This window comes from Pimephales promelas, chromosome 15 (genome assembly GCF_988280905.1).
Source record: "Pimephales promelas chromosome 15, fPimPro1.hap1.1, whole genome shotgun sequence".
NCBI lineage: Eukaryota > Metazoa > Chordata > Actinopteri > Cypriniformes > Leuciscidae > Pimephales > Pimephales promelas.
This window is the reverse complement of record NC_142783.1, coordinates 796389-810387: the sequence shown is the minus strand read 5'-3', so window position 1 is coordinate 810387 and position 13999 is coordinate 796389. Positions and strand designations below refer to the sequence as shown.

Here is a 13999-nt window from a genome sequence, read left to right as displayed (position 1 = left end):
ATTCCGTTTAAACTAACATCGAGGGAATATGGATTAATTATTATGAATTATAATTAACTGTTTCAATGACAATTTACGTTCGGGGTAATTTTGTCAAATAATATCGTTTATTATTATTATTATTATTATTATTATTATTAGCTATATCAAAAAGTGATTCAAAATAAAATTCAAAATAAAAACAAATTTAAAAAAAACAATCACAGATTGGTGATGAGCGCAGTAAATTCATCCGAATTAAATCTAAAAGTAAAAATCAATCCAAATTAATAAAAGATTACCTTTTCTAACTCCAAAAGATGAAACCGTAATACTTGTATGGCTTGTATCATCTGTGAAGAGAAGTGCATCGTTAGCGTCACGGTTCATTTTAATATTCGCTATCAACATAATGTTTACCAGTGAACAAAAACCATCCCAACATTACGAAATAATTCGAGAGTTAAAAATGTGCTTTAGAAATAATAAGCAATTATTTTCGATATTTTAAAAAAATGCGTGTGCGGCATTAAATGCCTGTGTGAAGTGTGAAGGTGATTTCAGCCCTAATGAGGGACTTTTCCACTTCAAACACTCCTGACACACACCAAATCCATTCCTACTTTCACTGTCTCCAGATCCGATGCAAAAATATCCAGAAAAAAATTTAAAAAAATGAGTGAGAGTGTATTGCGGGTCTTTAGTGAAGATAAGCAGTGCTGTGTGTGTTATCTTACCAAATTATCCAATTCTGGATTTGAAGAAAATAAAGGTTTTTCAGCGCGAACCTAAAACACATATGCAAACACACACACACACACACACAAATCGGGGTTAATAGCAATCGATGAAAAATGTGCAGCGATTGAATAATTGGGGTTTAATGAAATATGCACAAAAATCGCAATCGCGGCTGATCGGGTTAAACACGCCGCTTAGTGCTGGATGAAAATGTAGTTATGATTCATAAAATGAAAGTAGCCTATGACTTGTATCTGTGTTTTCAGCACGCATGGACAGTGGATGTGAGACCTGTTTAGCGAAGACAGCGATGTCCTCGTTGAAGGAGTCCGAGGAACACACATCTCCTCCGGCCACCCCGGGCTCGCGAGGCGTGCATGTGGCCAGCTCACACTTCTCAAACACCAGAGCCAGCAGAGGGAACAGAGGGTGACTGCAGAAACACACACACACACACACACCGCGATCAGAGCACGCTCACCGGGGAAACGCGCGAGGAACCGTGTGTGCATTTCGGAGATTCAGCTCGCAGCTTCAAAATCACATCCAGATAGTAGTCGAGGTGTAAATGCAGTTTAATGGGCGATTTAATCACTCCTGAGTAATTAAATATTAAACTGCATTTCCACTCGGCGAGAGTCGCGATCACATCGGGTTTTGTTGCGGGGATTTTAAAAAGTGAACGCTGCGAGCGAACGCTATAAAATCAAGTGCAGAAAGTCAAAAGACAAAAGAAAAAAAAAAGGCATACAAATAAATGTGCACAGCAAAGTGAAATGTATAAAATTCCCTAAAATAGAACCAGCATTTGAGGCAAAGCCCCGTATAATACGCTACTATTAAAGTTCTGGGAAACTGTTACCGCGAGCGGAGGAAGTCCCGGATCCGATATTAATATATCTATAACTCACCCGTAAATTTGATCTTTATCCCTCTTTAGCACGTCGTTGACAGCCGAGCCCATGCTGCCGGGCATGACGTTGGGATGCGGGGCGTGCGTGCCGTAGTGCTGTCCGTGGAGCGGGGGTCCGTGGTTCAGGTGGTGGACCTGCGGGAGCGGCCGCGGCGCGTGAGGGTCCCCGTACATCCCGACCCCGTCCATGCCGCCGTAGTGAGCCAGCTCATCGTACTGGAAGAGAAGCAGAGGGTCAAGAAGAGCAAACACACGCAATACTGGCAAAACGAGAAAAAAGGCGTCGCGCGAGTGTAAAGTTTGCCGCGCGTCATTACCAAAAACATGGTAAAGTTGTGTTTCCCGAGGAGAGTAACGCGTGTCTCGCGCGGAGAATATTCCCAACAAAGTGCGTCAGACTGAAGTGGTTTTGGCGACAGACAGACAGTCGAGGCCTGTGATAGATCGAGTGTTAGTAGAGGTGAGTGTTGGAGATTTGAAACCTACCCTTTGCGCCATCAGCCTGCGCTCCAATAAACCTCTGGATCTGTGTCGTAGATTTAATTTCCCAGTCCGCTCACAAACTCACGCGCCGCAAAGATCCCGTTTTCAAGCAACTCGCCGAATTCTCCTATTCTCCAGTATATGGCTGAGAAAGAGCGCAGGCATCGGGAAGAGTTTTTGCAATTATTCTTCTTCTTTTTCTCTTTGCCCCCCAGAAAAGAAAGGAGAAAAAAAAAAAGTCAAGCACCAAAACTGAAGGTTACAGCCGGCCCATCAACAACCTGCATGTAACTAAACTGTCGTGTCTCATGGCTTTTTGCCACTCCAGCTGTCAATCAAAGCCAGAGGTTGTCAAGGTAATGAATGAATGATGGTTGGTGATGATGATGTTCAAGAGAGGATGAATCTTTTTAGCCCCGTTTTCATCCCACAAGTCCCTGTCTTCTTTATGCCTCCGGTCCGCTTTCTTGTTTTATTACTACTGTATTTAAAAAAAAAAAGAAAAAAAAAGAAGAAGGGGAAACAGAAGAGTTTTTTAAAAAACGCGGCGGTCCCTCGCTCTCGCGCGCGGTGTGAGATGAGTGAGTGTCAGTGTGTGTTGGCAGGTCGGACGCTCGCGCGCTTATACAACGCAGAGAGTCGAGCCGCGCGCATCGGCGGGAGAATGAAATGACGGAAACCGGAAGTGGCGCTGAGCACAGCCAGTCCTGCGCGAGCTCCACGCCAAACCCTGCGCGAGGCGAGCGAGCGTCGCGAGCGTCCAATGCGCGAGGGGGGAGCCACGCGCATTCCCCGCGTTCAAACGCCGTCTTTAATGCACAAAAGAAAAAATCATTTTAACTCGACTTCGCGTATCGAGTGTCTTGTGAAAATTATTATTTACGCAGACCCCCTTTTAAAAGAAAGTGAACTTTTAAAATAACGAGAAGAGAGCAAAAAAAAAAGAGAGAGAGAGATGTTTTATTGAAAGTGTCTTTTAGTCCAGTCGCGTATAAACGTGAGCGTGCATCGCGAGCTCAGTTCTCAGAGATCATCAATCATCTGAAGGCCTGAAGTTTCAGAGGAGGAGCGAGTGTATCGATCGCTACAGATGTGGCCCCTAAAACCACAAACAGACCCTTAAAACACTCCTCATCAATGAACATATAGCCCGCATCGTGACATCAGCGGCCATCGATCGCCTTTACATAAATGTCTACATTTAGCGCTGTTGTTTTGTTGTTGAAATCAACTCTTCACGCGCTGGTGGAGATCGAGCAGAACTCACACACGAGGTCAGACACACACTCTCACCCGAACCCCGGCTTATAATGAAGACAGCAATTAAAGCGGATTCATAAATGAGAGAGAGAGAGAGGAGGGAATGAGCACTAGCGAGTGGACACAGAGCGCGCGCTGGATGACCAGTGCTTCATCATCATCATCATCGCGAGGAAGAGTGCGAGCGCTTCTGTGCACCCACACACACACACACACGCGCGCACACGCGCGCCTGAGCCGACACACGGGTAAGTCCATCTCAGACTTTACAAATCAGCAGGAAAGTGAGCGATCACTGCAGAAAAATGAAAAGATTTCAACAACTAGAACTTTATTAATGAGACTGAATAATGCGGGCAAAATCATAATACATTGAGAAAAATACATGTTTATTTTCGCTTTGGTTAAATACAATTTTAAAGAGTAACTGTTCCTTTTCAGTTTTAATTACATCGGGTTTCGGATATAAAACCCGCATTTCCCGACACGCGGATAATCAGAATAATTAGCTACACTCGGGTTCAGAAATGCATGTCTGTGTTAATATGCATGAAACAACATATTTTGTTTTTATTTATTTGTTTACCTACCGACTGAACAAACTCGTGTGTGGAGAGAAAAGACGAGAAAGCAGAATCAGTGTGTGTGTTTTTGTGTGTGAAGGTGATCGCGGCTCTACCCGCCGGAACATTTCATCTGGTGTCAAATTGAGGTCATTTTAGGGTTAAAGCTCTCGATGTCTCTGCCCAGCTGCGGCCGACACACATCTACACACACACTTTTACACAACCTCTCAGCGTTTTAAACATTTTTTTAAAAAATTTTTTTTTATATATATAAATATAATGTAAGTGAAAAACATCTCTCCGAGGCATTTCTATTTAGCCTATGCGAAATAACTTCTGATCTGCTATCCTAACAACTCGATCTCATTTGTTTTAGGCTTTAGCCTATATCATATAGAATTATTTAATGCTGTTTAATTTCGTTCTGGAAAAATTTAATTGAAATAAAGACGAACTGTAACAGATTTCTACGCAACAACAGGTCGAAGAGTTCTCCAGTGCAAACTCGCGTTACAATATTCGCGCCGTCAATTTGCTTTCAACGTTTAGGCGAATAAAAAAAACATGTATTATGATTTCTAGATTAATCATCCGTATTTGCAAATGTTCCGTCATTTCCAGGTTGTTTCTTCTGAAGTGTGTGCTTATGTTAGGCACATTAGTCGTGTGTTTACTGCCTGAGCTCAGCTAAACTCTCTGTGACCTCAGGAACATCCTTCAGTGTGTGTAGAGCAGTGTGTGTAGAGTAGTGTGTGTAGAGTAGTGTGTTGAAGTTTCGAGAGGAACTGTAAATTCTTCTGTGTGAAAGGAGTCTTCTCCTTCATGGCTGCTCAGTGGCGTTATTCTCACGGCACTGTGAGAGAGAGAGAGAGAGAGAGAGAGAGAGAGAGAGAGAGAGAGAGAGAGAGAGAGAGAGAGAGAGAGTGTGTGTGTGTGTGTGTGTGTTTCTGCAGCTCTTTAGCGACACCTGCCGGATCAATAATGCGACTCTCTGCAATCCTTTGTAAAGTCTAGTTAAATAAAAATAAAAGTAAACAGTGTTAAAAACATATAGCTTACAAACACAGTTTGTTTCGAATGCATTATATTTAATAAACAATTAATTCGCTATTCCGAAGAGCGAAATAAACAGAGATTACCAAGAGTTTGTCATTAAAAAACATTTTATGGTTGTTTTTATTCGTTTTTTTGTTTCGTAAATTATAGTGTTTAAACTATCTTTTTTTTTGTGCTCCGCATTATGTTCTACAATTAGAGAACTTACATTTTCTACGCGATTATTTTTCACGTGTCAGTTTTGGTTAAATCCATTAATTTAACGGTGGGAAATATATATTTAATCCCTGACAGATAAAATAAAAATACTACTATAATTATTTTCTTGAAAATAAAGCGTTTTAGACTGCAGAAGTACCGGCTATTCCGTGCGTGTTGTTATTATTGTCCTCCTCGTCATAGTTAAGAAATGCAAATATTTGAAATATAATGGTGATAGCATAGCCTTTATAAGATAAAAACTGTAGCTTCTATATAATCATTGTGTTAGCCTACTAAATAAAATAAAAAAAAAGTTGAATATTTTGTCGAATTAGAAACGAACAAGCAAAATAAACAAACACACAACAGCCTAAATACAAATTAAATCATTATAGCGCTGACCGAAACCAGGACAACTATTGTAAAGCAATCTCGTTTTACATCCTAAAATAGGCGTCAAAATCTGAGTCCACGAGAAGAATATTAAAAAACAGAAATGCGTGGTTATTAATGATCTTGGCTAATAATGTGTTATTTCTGTCGCTCGTCGCATGTGTTTTAAGAGGCTTAAAGCTCTGACACCTTTATATTATAATCATCACCAACACCTTTAATTTACACTCATGCCGATAATGTCCCGCTCGAACAGAATAATATAAATAGACTAATATTTCCCGGGTAGGTCAGATTTGCGTTTCCCTTTTCTTTGAATGATTTCTCTAAGTTGAAATATGGGAAATAGCCCGAGTGTGTGTGCTGACAGAACAGGCCTACAGATGAAGAATTAACCGTGACCAGATTCATCGAAGATTTCGTCTTTATTTATTTTTTCGTTTTGTTTTAAAAGGAACGCGCGGGTTAAAGTTCGATTTCGAGATATCGCGAGGGCTTGTCCACGAGCCACGCCCTCTGACGTCACTGACAGCTCATTAGCGCTAATCACTTGCTTCTAAAGTAGAGGACAAAATCATATCTTCAACGGCTCATATTAGTAATTGGATGCGAGTGTAGGAAGGCTGTATATGGCGTGCAGAAACATCATCATTATGCAGAGTTATGATGCTCCCCTCAGGACTGATGATTTTCCGCTGTTTAAACAAATACCCGACATACATCGCGCGTGTTAAGAAGAAACTGCTTTCCGTTTCCACTGTGAAAATTAAAGGTGTAAAATCCACATTTGCAACGTGTTCAAAAATGCCGTTGCCATCTTTGTTGTTGTTTTGTTTTCCTCACATCTTCCCATTTGACTGCATCTCCCCTGGTTCTGTGAGAGTTTACATGATCAAGCAGAGCCAGGTAATTACCACACACTGTCAAACACTGGGACCAGTGACTCAAACACAGCCTGAAGTATCAAAGAGGAGCGGGACACACACACATCTACATAGGAGACGCCTGAGAGACTGTGGCGCGCACACACACACACACACACACACACACACACACACACACACACACACACTGAGGACGTGACAGCACAGTTTCATCTTTACATGTCCTGGCCTCCAGTTCTGCAGCGACGCACTATAGTAACATTATTTACATTTATATTAATGAAAACTGTGGTTGCTCTTTATCTTAGGGTGTAGGGTTCACTCACTGTTATTATTACTATAGTAAGTGCATGTACATGTGCAAATACTTACACCTAAAATTAAAGTCAGTTACTCTTCATTTTAAGGTGTCATTGCTGCAGTGTAATTAACCTAGTTGCATGTAATTATGCACAATTTATAGTTATTACTAAATAACTACATGTAACATGTGTAACCAGTGCAATTTATACATTTGATTTCTGAGTAATAATATTGAACTACTTGTAAACACCGTAAGATGAGGTTTATTATTGGTTTAGGATTAATTGCATGCAATTATAATTTTTAGTGCACATTACACATATAACAATGCCACTGTAAAAGAAAGTGTTAAAAACATTATATTGTAGCTTTAGGGCTATAGATGCTGTTTCAAGTGTCAGTGCACCAGAAATAAATGCTTGTAAAATGATACTGTCCTCTATTTACTCACAATAAACTGATGAGGAAATACAGGTCAAAAGAAAAGCAGTGGTCGGTGTGCGGAGGAATCCCGTCTGGTGGGACGTTTAAGTGTTTAACATTATAAACATGCCTGTGTCCTCCGGCGGGCGATACTTCACATGTAAATATTCACACAGCCCATGAATTATTGAGAGTTGTAAAGAAGTAAAACGTCTGCGCTTGAGCTGGAGGACGGACAGCAGAGAGTGAATTATCCCAAAGCAAAGATAATTGGGGTGTGAAGAAATAAAAGCCTAGGCGGAAAATAGAAAGCCTACTGGCTAATTCAAATCCTGCACACACACACACGCACACACACACACGCACACATATAGAGGCATGTCTATAGGTGTGTATATATGTCAAATCACAGAGAAAAGTCACACGTCAAAACTTGTCAAAGTTTCTGGGTGAAGCGAGTGTGTGTGTGTGTGTGTGTGTGTGTGTGTGTGTGTTTTCTGGCCTGTGGCTGAACACTTGATGGACTGGCAGGAGCCGATGGGAAACCAGTTCACCACTCCATCTTCCTTATCCGCCCGTTCTCTGATCACAGCAGCGCAGGTGTGTGTGTGTGTGTGTGTGACGAGTCGACTGTGTTTCTGTGCAATATTGTGTTGTGTATGTCATGAAACATCATTAAAGATGTAATGTTCACACTGTAAATCTCACTGCCGCTGGAAATGAAGGAATGCATGACTTTAACCAAATCTCCCAGTGCAGCGTCCTAATCCCCACACCACTAGTAAACACTTGTGAATTACTGTACTATAATTGTGCGGGTAAACTAAAAGTCTATTAGCAATTCAGAACACACACACACACACACACACACACGCACCAGGGCACTAAACAGACACAATATTCACAAGTGGCCCGGTGTCTCGGAGGACTTTTAATATGTATGAGCAACATCAAAGAGGAATCTCCTGACATGTGGCTCCTCCAAATGATCAAGCGTATTATCACAGATATGCAAATGTCCTGCAGTTGTGTTGTGTTTGTGGAGGCACAGATGATGATGATGATGATGATGATGATGGTGTGTATGTCCGGTGCAGCACGCTCCCTTCCAGTGTTTCTGGTCAGTCTTTTGTTTCTGACTTCTGAAAGCTGAGTGTTCAGATGCTCGCCACGCTTTCATTACATTTTTATGGGTCATTTAAAGGTGAATAAAAGTCTCCTGACGCGAGCTCAATAACAGCGACGCTGCACACACTGATGAATTAAAATCGGCTTTATTATGAATATAATTCCTTTTCTAAGTGCGTCTTTTGAAAATCTCCTGTGATGTTTACATTTATACCTTTTTAACATTTTGTTACGAGTTAGACTGTATGAAAGATGAAGTATGAGACTGGAGGAGTGTTATTGATTACTCGTGACACACATGTACTGACCCGACCAATGAGCAGTGCTGTGTTGTTTTGACACACTCTGAACAATATGTTTTTTTCTACCCAAATCCTGGGTTGAGCCTTTTGCATACATTTTGTGTAATGTTTTTTTTTTTTTTCAGTTTGTGTAGTTTTTGTGTAACCCAGACACTCTTAAAATGCTGGGTTGTTTTAACCCAACTTTGGGTCAAATATGGACAAACCCAAGCGGTTTTTAATTACATTTTTAACCCAAGTTGGGTTAAAAATGTAATTAAAAAATGTAACCCAATTTCAATGTGCTAAAGTGTAAAATATGATTGAAAATAAAGGAATTATCATGCAAACTCGTGGTTTTGTGTGGAGTATTTTATTTTTATTTTATTTTTTTTAAGTTTATAGGATTTAAGTTAATCGGTAAAGAATAAAAAGAAGAAGAAAAGGCTACTCTAAAAAAAATGCTGGGTTGTTTTAACCCAATTTTGGGTCAAATATGGACAAACCCAATGTTTGAGTTTGTCCATATTTGACCCAAAATTGGGTTAGAAGAACCCAGCATTTTTTAGAGTGTAGTACTACAGTAATAATCAATCAACCCAATTTACTGGGTTAAATTAACCCAACATTTACATTTATGCATGGCTTTGGTACGCTTTCATCCAGATTGAATTTGAAGCCACACATTTTTATTGTTATCAGTTCTTGCTTTCCCTGGAATCGAACCCATGACTTTAGCGTTGCAAGCGCTGACGCTCTCCTGTTTGAGCTACAGGAAACCAACACATGTCCTGTCTTACATTTACCCAGCCGACCCAATTTGGGTTGTTTTTAACCCACTATAAGAGGAAACAGTGCATATTCTTAAACATAATTTGTAATATTCTAAATAATGATTGTACCACTGAGACTTTTGTGAGTCCGCGACTATTTCCATCATTCTGATGAAGCCGAAAATTCTATCTAAGCCACCGATGTGATGTTACGTGAGTGACTTTACCCAGGCCCGGTCGCTGCTGTAAATAAGCAGGCCGTCTCTGGACACAAACACACACACACACACACACACACACACGTGCGGATGGCGTCTGAAGTGAGCGTGGGTCGTGATTGGCCCGTCTAGCGGCGTTGATCTGAGTCGCTGCTGTCAGCGGTCCGGCACTGATGGAATCATCCTTTTGTTCCTTGAAGCAGTCAGTGTCTCTTCACCCAATCTTGTATTCTCCTTTAATAGTCAGTGGTAGTTAATTATTAAAGGTATGTATTTGAATTATAAATATACTAGTTATACAGAAGTAGGCAAAGCAGGCACAGCGCCTCAGGCTAAATTCCTCCATTAGCCATTATTTTCCAGTCTCCTGCCTCCTGGTTTTATGTCATCTCCAAAAACAGCCAGGCGTTGCTTTGTACTCGCCGTCTCCTCCCCATATGACCAGCGAGAGAGAGAGAGAGCGAGCGAGAGAGCCCTGCATACACACTCCGCGGACGCCTTGAAGAGGGTGTCATACCTGTCCCACAGTTAATGAATGCTTTCTCCACGTGTCCCAGGATTCAGGAGTCTCCTGAAAGCGGATGGCGAGCGCATCATTAGGCGGGTCGGGGACAGCGCCACTCACAGGACACACGCCGTCCTGCAGTCGAAACAAAGAACTTTTGCACGTTTTCTCTTTCTCCGGTCCGACTCTCTCTCCCCCGCTCGACCGCATCTCCTCCACCTCTGGATCTATGAATAAAATACGACGCGCTCAGAATAAGAAGATGGCACTGCAGTAACTGTCAAATCCAAGATGAAATAATAAATTCAGCAGCCTTTTTCTGCTCTGTTGAAGGAAACTTTGTTCTCCTCCTCATCTGCGCTCGCTCGTTTGCTGATATTTCCACCCCGTTTCGGAGTTTTTTCTCTCCTCCTTCAAGCGCTTCACTTTTCAAGGTTTCATGGAGTGATTGATGACATCGGGTGTAAAGGCAGTGCGGGACTGTTTGTAACCTCTATCTGAACAATCATCACCTTATCGTCTTTAAATGCAATATAAGCGCCGGTGAATACGGTGTAATGTTGGGCTCGGTTGATTGGAGTCTCCAGAATGGGTCAAACTCTCAGCAGTGTACAGTGTGTTCGGCCTGTCCTTTGAATGAAACATTTTCCTCAGGTAGTTGATCACATGTGATCTCTGAACCCCAACATGACCTTGGTGTAGGAACCGCGGTGGGACGATGAACTTTCCTACACTTCACCATGCGTGTGTGATCTCACATTAACCCTTCATCTGATAAACCACTCATCCTCTCATCGCTCTTTTAGAAACAGACACAGCATTGACTGTGGAATGACAAAAGTAAAAAAAACACAAGGGCAATTTGTCAAAGAGCCAACAACATTCGTAACACACAACACCAGGTTTATTTGACAACTAGATTAGGAAAAGTAAAACTATTTAACAAGTTGGCGATTTCATATGAATCAGGTCCTTCGTCAGATCTGGAGTGTGTGTGTGTGTCCAGACACAGGTCCTTCATCAGATCTGGATACGGCGGACTGTGGTAAACCTCGGGATAAACAGAGAGACTAATATTAGCGTAGACGCCATCCTTCTTTTGATGTACCAAGTAAATCAGGATTTATGGGACGTGTTCCCGGTTCCGACTGATCTAAACTATGCAGCCTAATTTGAGTTTAGGAAGTCTATAGTGTGTTATGTGTGTGCTAGATTAGAGAGATGTGTGTTTAGTCTAGATTTGAACTGCCAGAGTGTGTCTGCTTCCCGGACAATGTTAGGAAGATTGTTCCAGAGTTTTGTTGCTAAATAGGAAAAGGATCTCCTATTTCAACAACAGGATCTAATATTCTCGGTATTATCAAGTGAGATCGCAATAGACGTGAAGGACTATACTGCATTAAGAGCTCGCTCAAGTACTGGAGCTGAACCATTCAGTGCTTTATAAGTAATCAGCAATATCTATACAATGTTTACTCTCTAAAGACTCCAGGGTTAAAAACTAACCCGACCATAACCCCAGCGCTGGGTCCTCATTGGACAGAACACACTCTGGGTTGATTTGAAGTGCTGGGCTTTACCATTTGACCCAGATTTCTGGGTCATTTATTTGACCCAACCAGTGGGTGAATGTAACCCTCTTTAACCCTTAACAATAGAATCAGCAACAAATATTTGTTATAAAATAAAACAAATGTAAAATAATTATTGTCTCTGTAATACAATAAAGAGGCCAATGTAATATATACAGTATATACATATATATATAGACAGACACAATATTATACTACAGGTACAGTAGTATACATTATCTTTAGAGTACTGACAGAACCAGGCTACTATGGTCATTCTTCATGGTTTTGGTAAGAACTCCAAAAAAAGGTCCACCTTGATTAGGATAATAGAAATAAACATACAAATATGCCACTGAATTAGGAAAAAAATAGTCAATTGAATTACCATGAGAGAGTGTGGGACGCCTTCGGTCCGTCAACAGGAACCCGTGAAGAAGAAGAACCATCAGAACCAGATCATAACCCAAACTGAGCAGAACACAATCTATATTTATACCTGATGGACACATGTCATGGAGGGAGTGTGTTTGATGGTTCCTGTCATGAAACCGCCTCAAAGATCTCCCTCTGTCGCTCTCCCTCCTCCTGTCTTCTGTGGAGATCAAGGTAAGAGTCGTGATAGGACACATCCATGAGGTAAAGACATCAGAACGATGAGAAATTAGAGTCAACACGGTGATGGATTATCCAGACAAGGGATATTCCCTGGAGAATAGATGGATAAATGGATTTAAGTTAAACAAATCGCATTGTGGTTTTTGCCTATATTTAGCATTTTATATGACAAGTTTGTGATTGCTGAACACTCTCCTCCTCTCTGTCATTGGTCAATCAGTCAGATAGTCCCGCCCCTAACTCCTGTCATTGGTCAATCAGTCAGATAGTCCCGCCCCTAACTCCTGTCATTGGACAATCAGACAGATAGTCCCGCCCCTAACTCCTGTCATTGGACAATCAGTCAGATAGTCCCGCCCCTAACTCCTGCCATTGGTCAATCAGTCAGATAGTCCCGCCCAAAACTCCTGTCATTGGTCAATCAGTCAGATAGTCCCGCCCCAAACTCCTGTCATTGATCAATCACTCAGATAGTCCCGCCCCAAACTCCTGTCATTGGTCAATCAGATAATAACACGTTTAATTTATATAGCGCCTTTCCCAAGCTCAAGGACGCTTCACAATAACAGTAAAGAACAAACAATCAGTTCATACTAAATAAATGGACAATAAGAGTTATTGCAGTTCCATATCACACTCCAGTCGAATACAAACAGAAACACAAAACAACACTATGTTTCTGGTTTGCATGAGATGTGGACTCAATAATCCTGATCTTCAGCCAAAGAAGCAATTCGATGAGCTCTAGTGTGTGTGAACGAGTCTATGAGTGAATCTGGAGATCCTGAGAAACATGAGGAACAGTTCTCAGATGCTGTGTGAAACATCTCAAACACACTCATTACCAGTTATTACTCCATGATCTGAGTGACATCATTAACTAACGTGGGTGAACGGCCGATTCTGTTTAGTATAGCGGATCTCTCCAGCGATGTGTCGTCCTGTGGCGGGAAACACACTCCAGGACTTGCAAATGCTGTTACCAAACACAGTTCAATCAATGATTCTGAATTTCCCCAAATCATAGCACTGAATGATCAGATATGCGAGTACCATGGTGTCCAATGAACGACCCGGTGTGGTAAACATCATTTTTGTGTAGTTATGATCAGATATGATCTTCTGCCATTAAAGCCAGGCAAGGATGAAGAGAGACACAGACAGACGCATCAGAGCCGCTTCCTTCGCTGGCAGTCATTTACAAGAACAGAATAATTTAGGAAAGAGAAAGTTGGAGCCGACTGTCAGACGTGTGCTTGATGGCCTCTTTGTCTCTACACCGACTCTAATTGTGTGTGACGTTTATAAAGAGTTTCTTTTCATTTCCGTGAGTAAGATAGCAGTACATCCTCTTGCCATCTGGCGAGCAGCGTGAGGAACACGATCTGTTTGAGAACGCTCCACTCCGCTATGAAGATATAATTGTTCCCCCTTAGCTGCAAAACAAAGAGCAATCAAACTATGTGTTTATTTTTAATTTCCCATGCATGTTTTATCACGGCATATGCCAGCGCGCGCTACGACGGGAGGACTCTATCTACACGCGAGAAATGACTTCTGCCGTGCGTATGTGTGCGAGATAAAGACGGCAGAGCATTATCACACGGCCTATTATCGTCAGTCACGCTCCGGAGTGTCCGGGGAGGATGGCGAGAGTTCAGGCCAGCCCCGAAGCGGAGGAATCCAGCCCGGACTCGGCCTGT

The 13999-nt window shown here is 41.7% G+C and overlaps 1 protein-coding gene across 3 annotated transcripts in view; it reads right to left on the bottom strand.

The window, feature by feature from the left end:
* The window catches only part of meis2a (Meis homeobox 2a), an 83286-nt gene extending 79887 nt beyond the window's left edge, over positions 1–3399 (bottom strand). For 2 of the 3 annotated variants that reach the window (XM_089119999.1, XM_089120001.1), the window contains exons 1-5: positions 2120–3399; positions 1632–1849; positions 1012–1153; positions 717–767; positions 282–332 (exon numbers count right to left, since the gene is read on the bottom strand). In XM_089119999.1, the coding sequence (XP_088976125.1) occupies positions 282–332; positions 717–767; positions 1012–1153; positions 1632–1849; positions 2120–2131 (474 nt within the window). In that variant the 5' untranslated portion in view covers positions 2132–3399. Of the gene's footprint in view, positions 1–281; positions 333–716; positions 768–1011; positions 1154–1631; positions 1850–1950; positions 2082–2119 lie in introns of those variants that run through there. The other variant, XM_089120000.1, reaches the window with a different exon arrangement.
* Positions 3400–13999: the final 10600 nt, after the last annotated feature.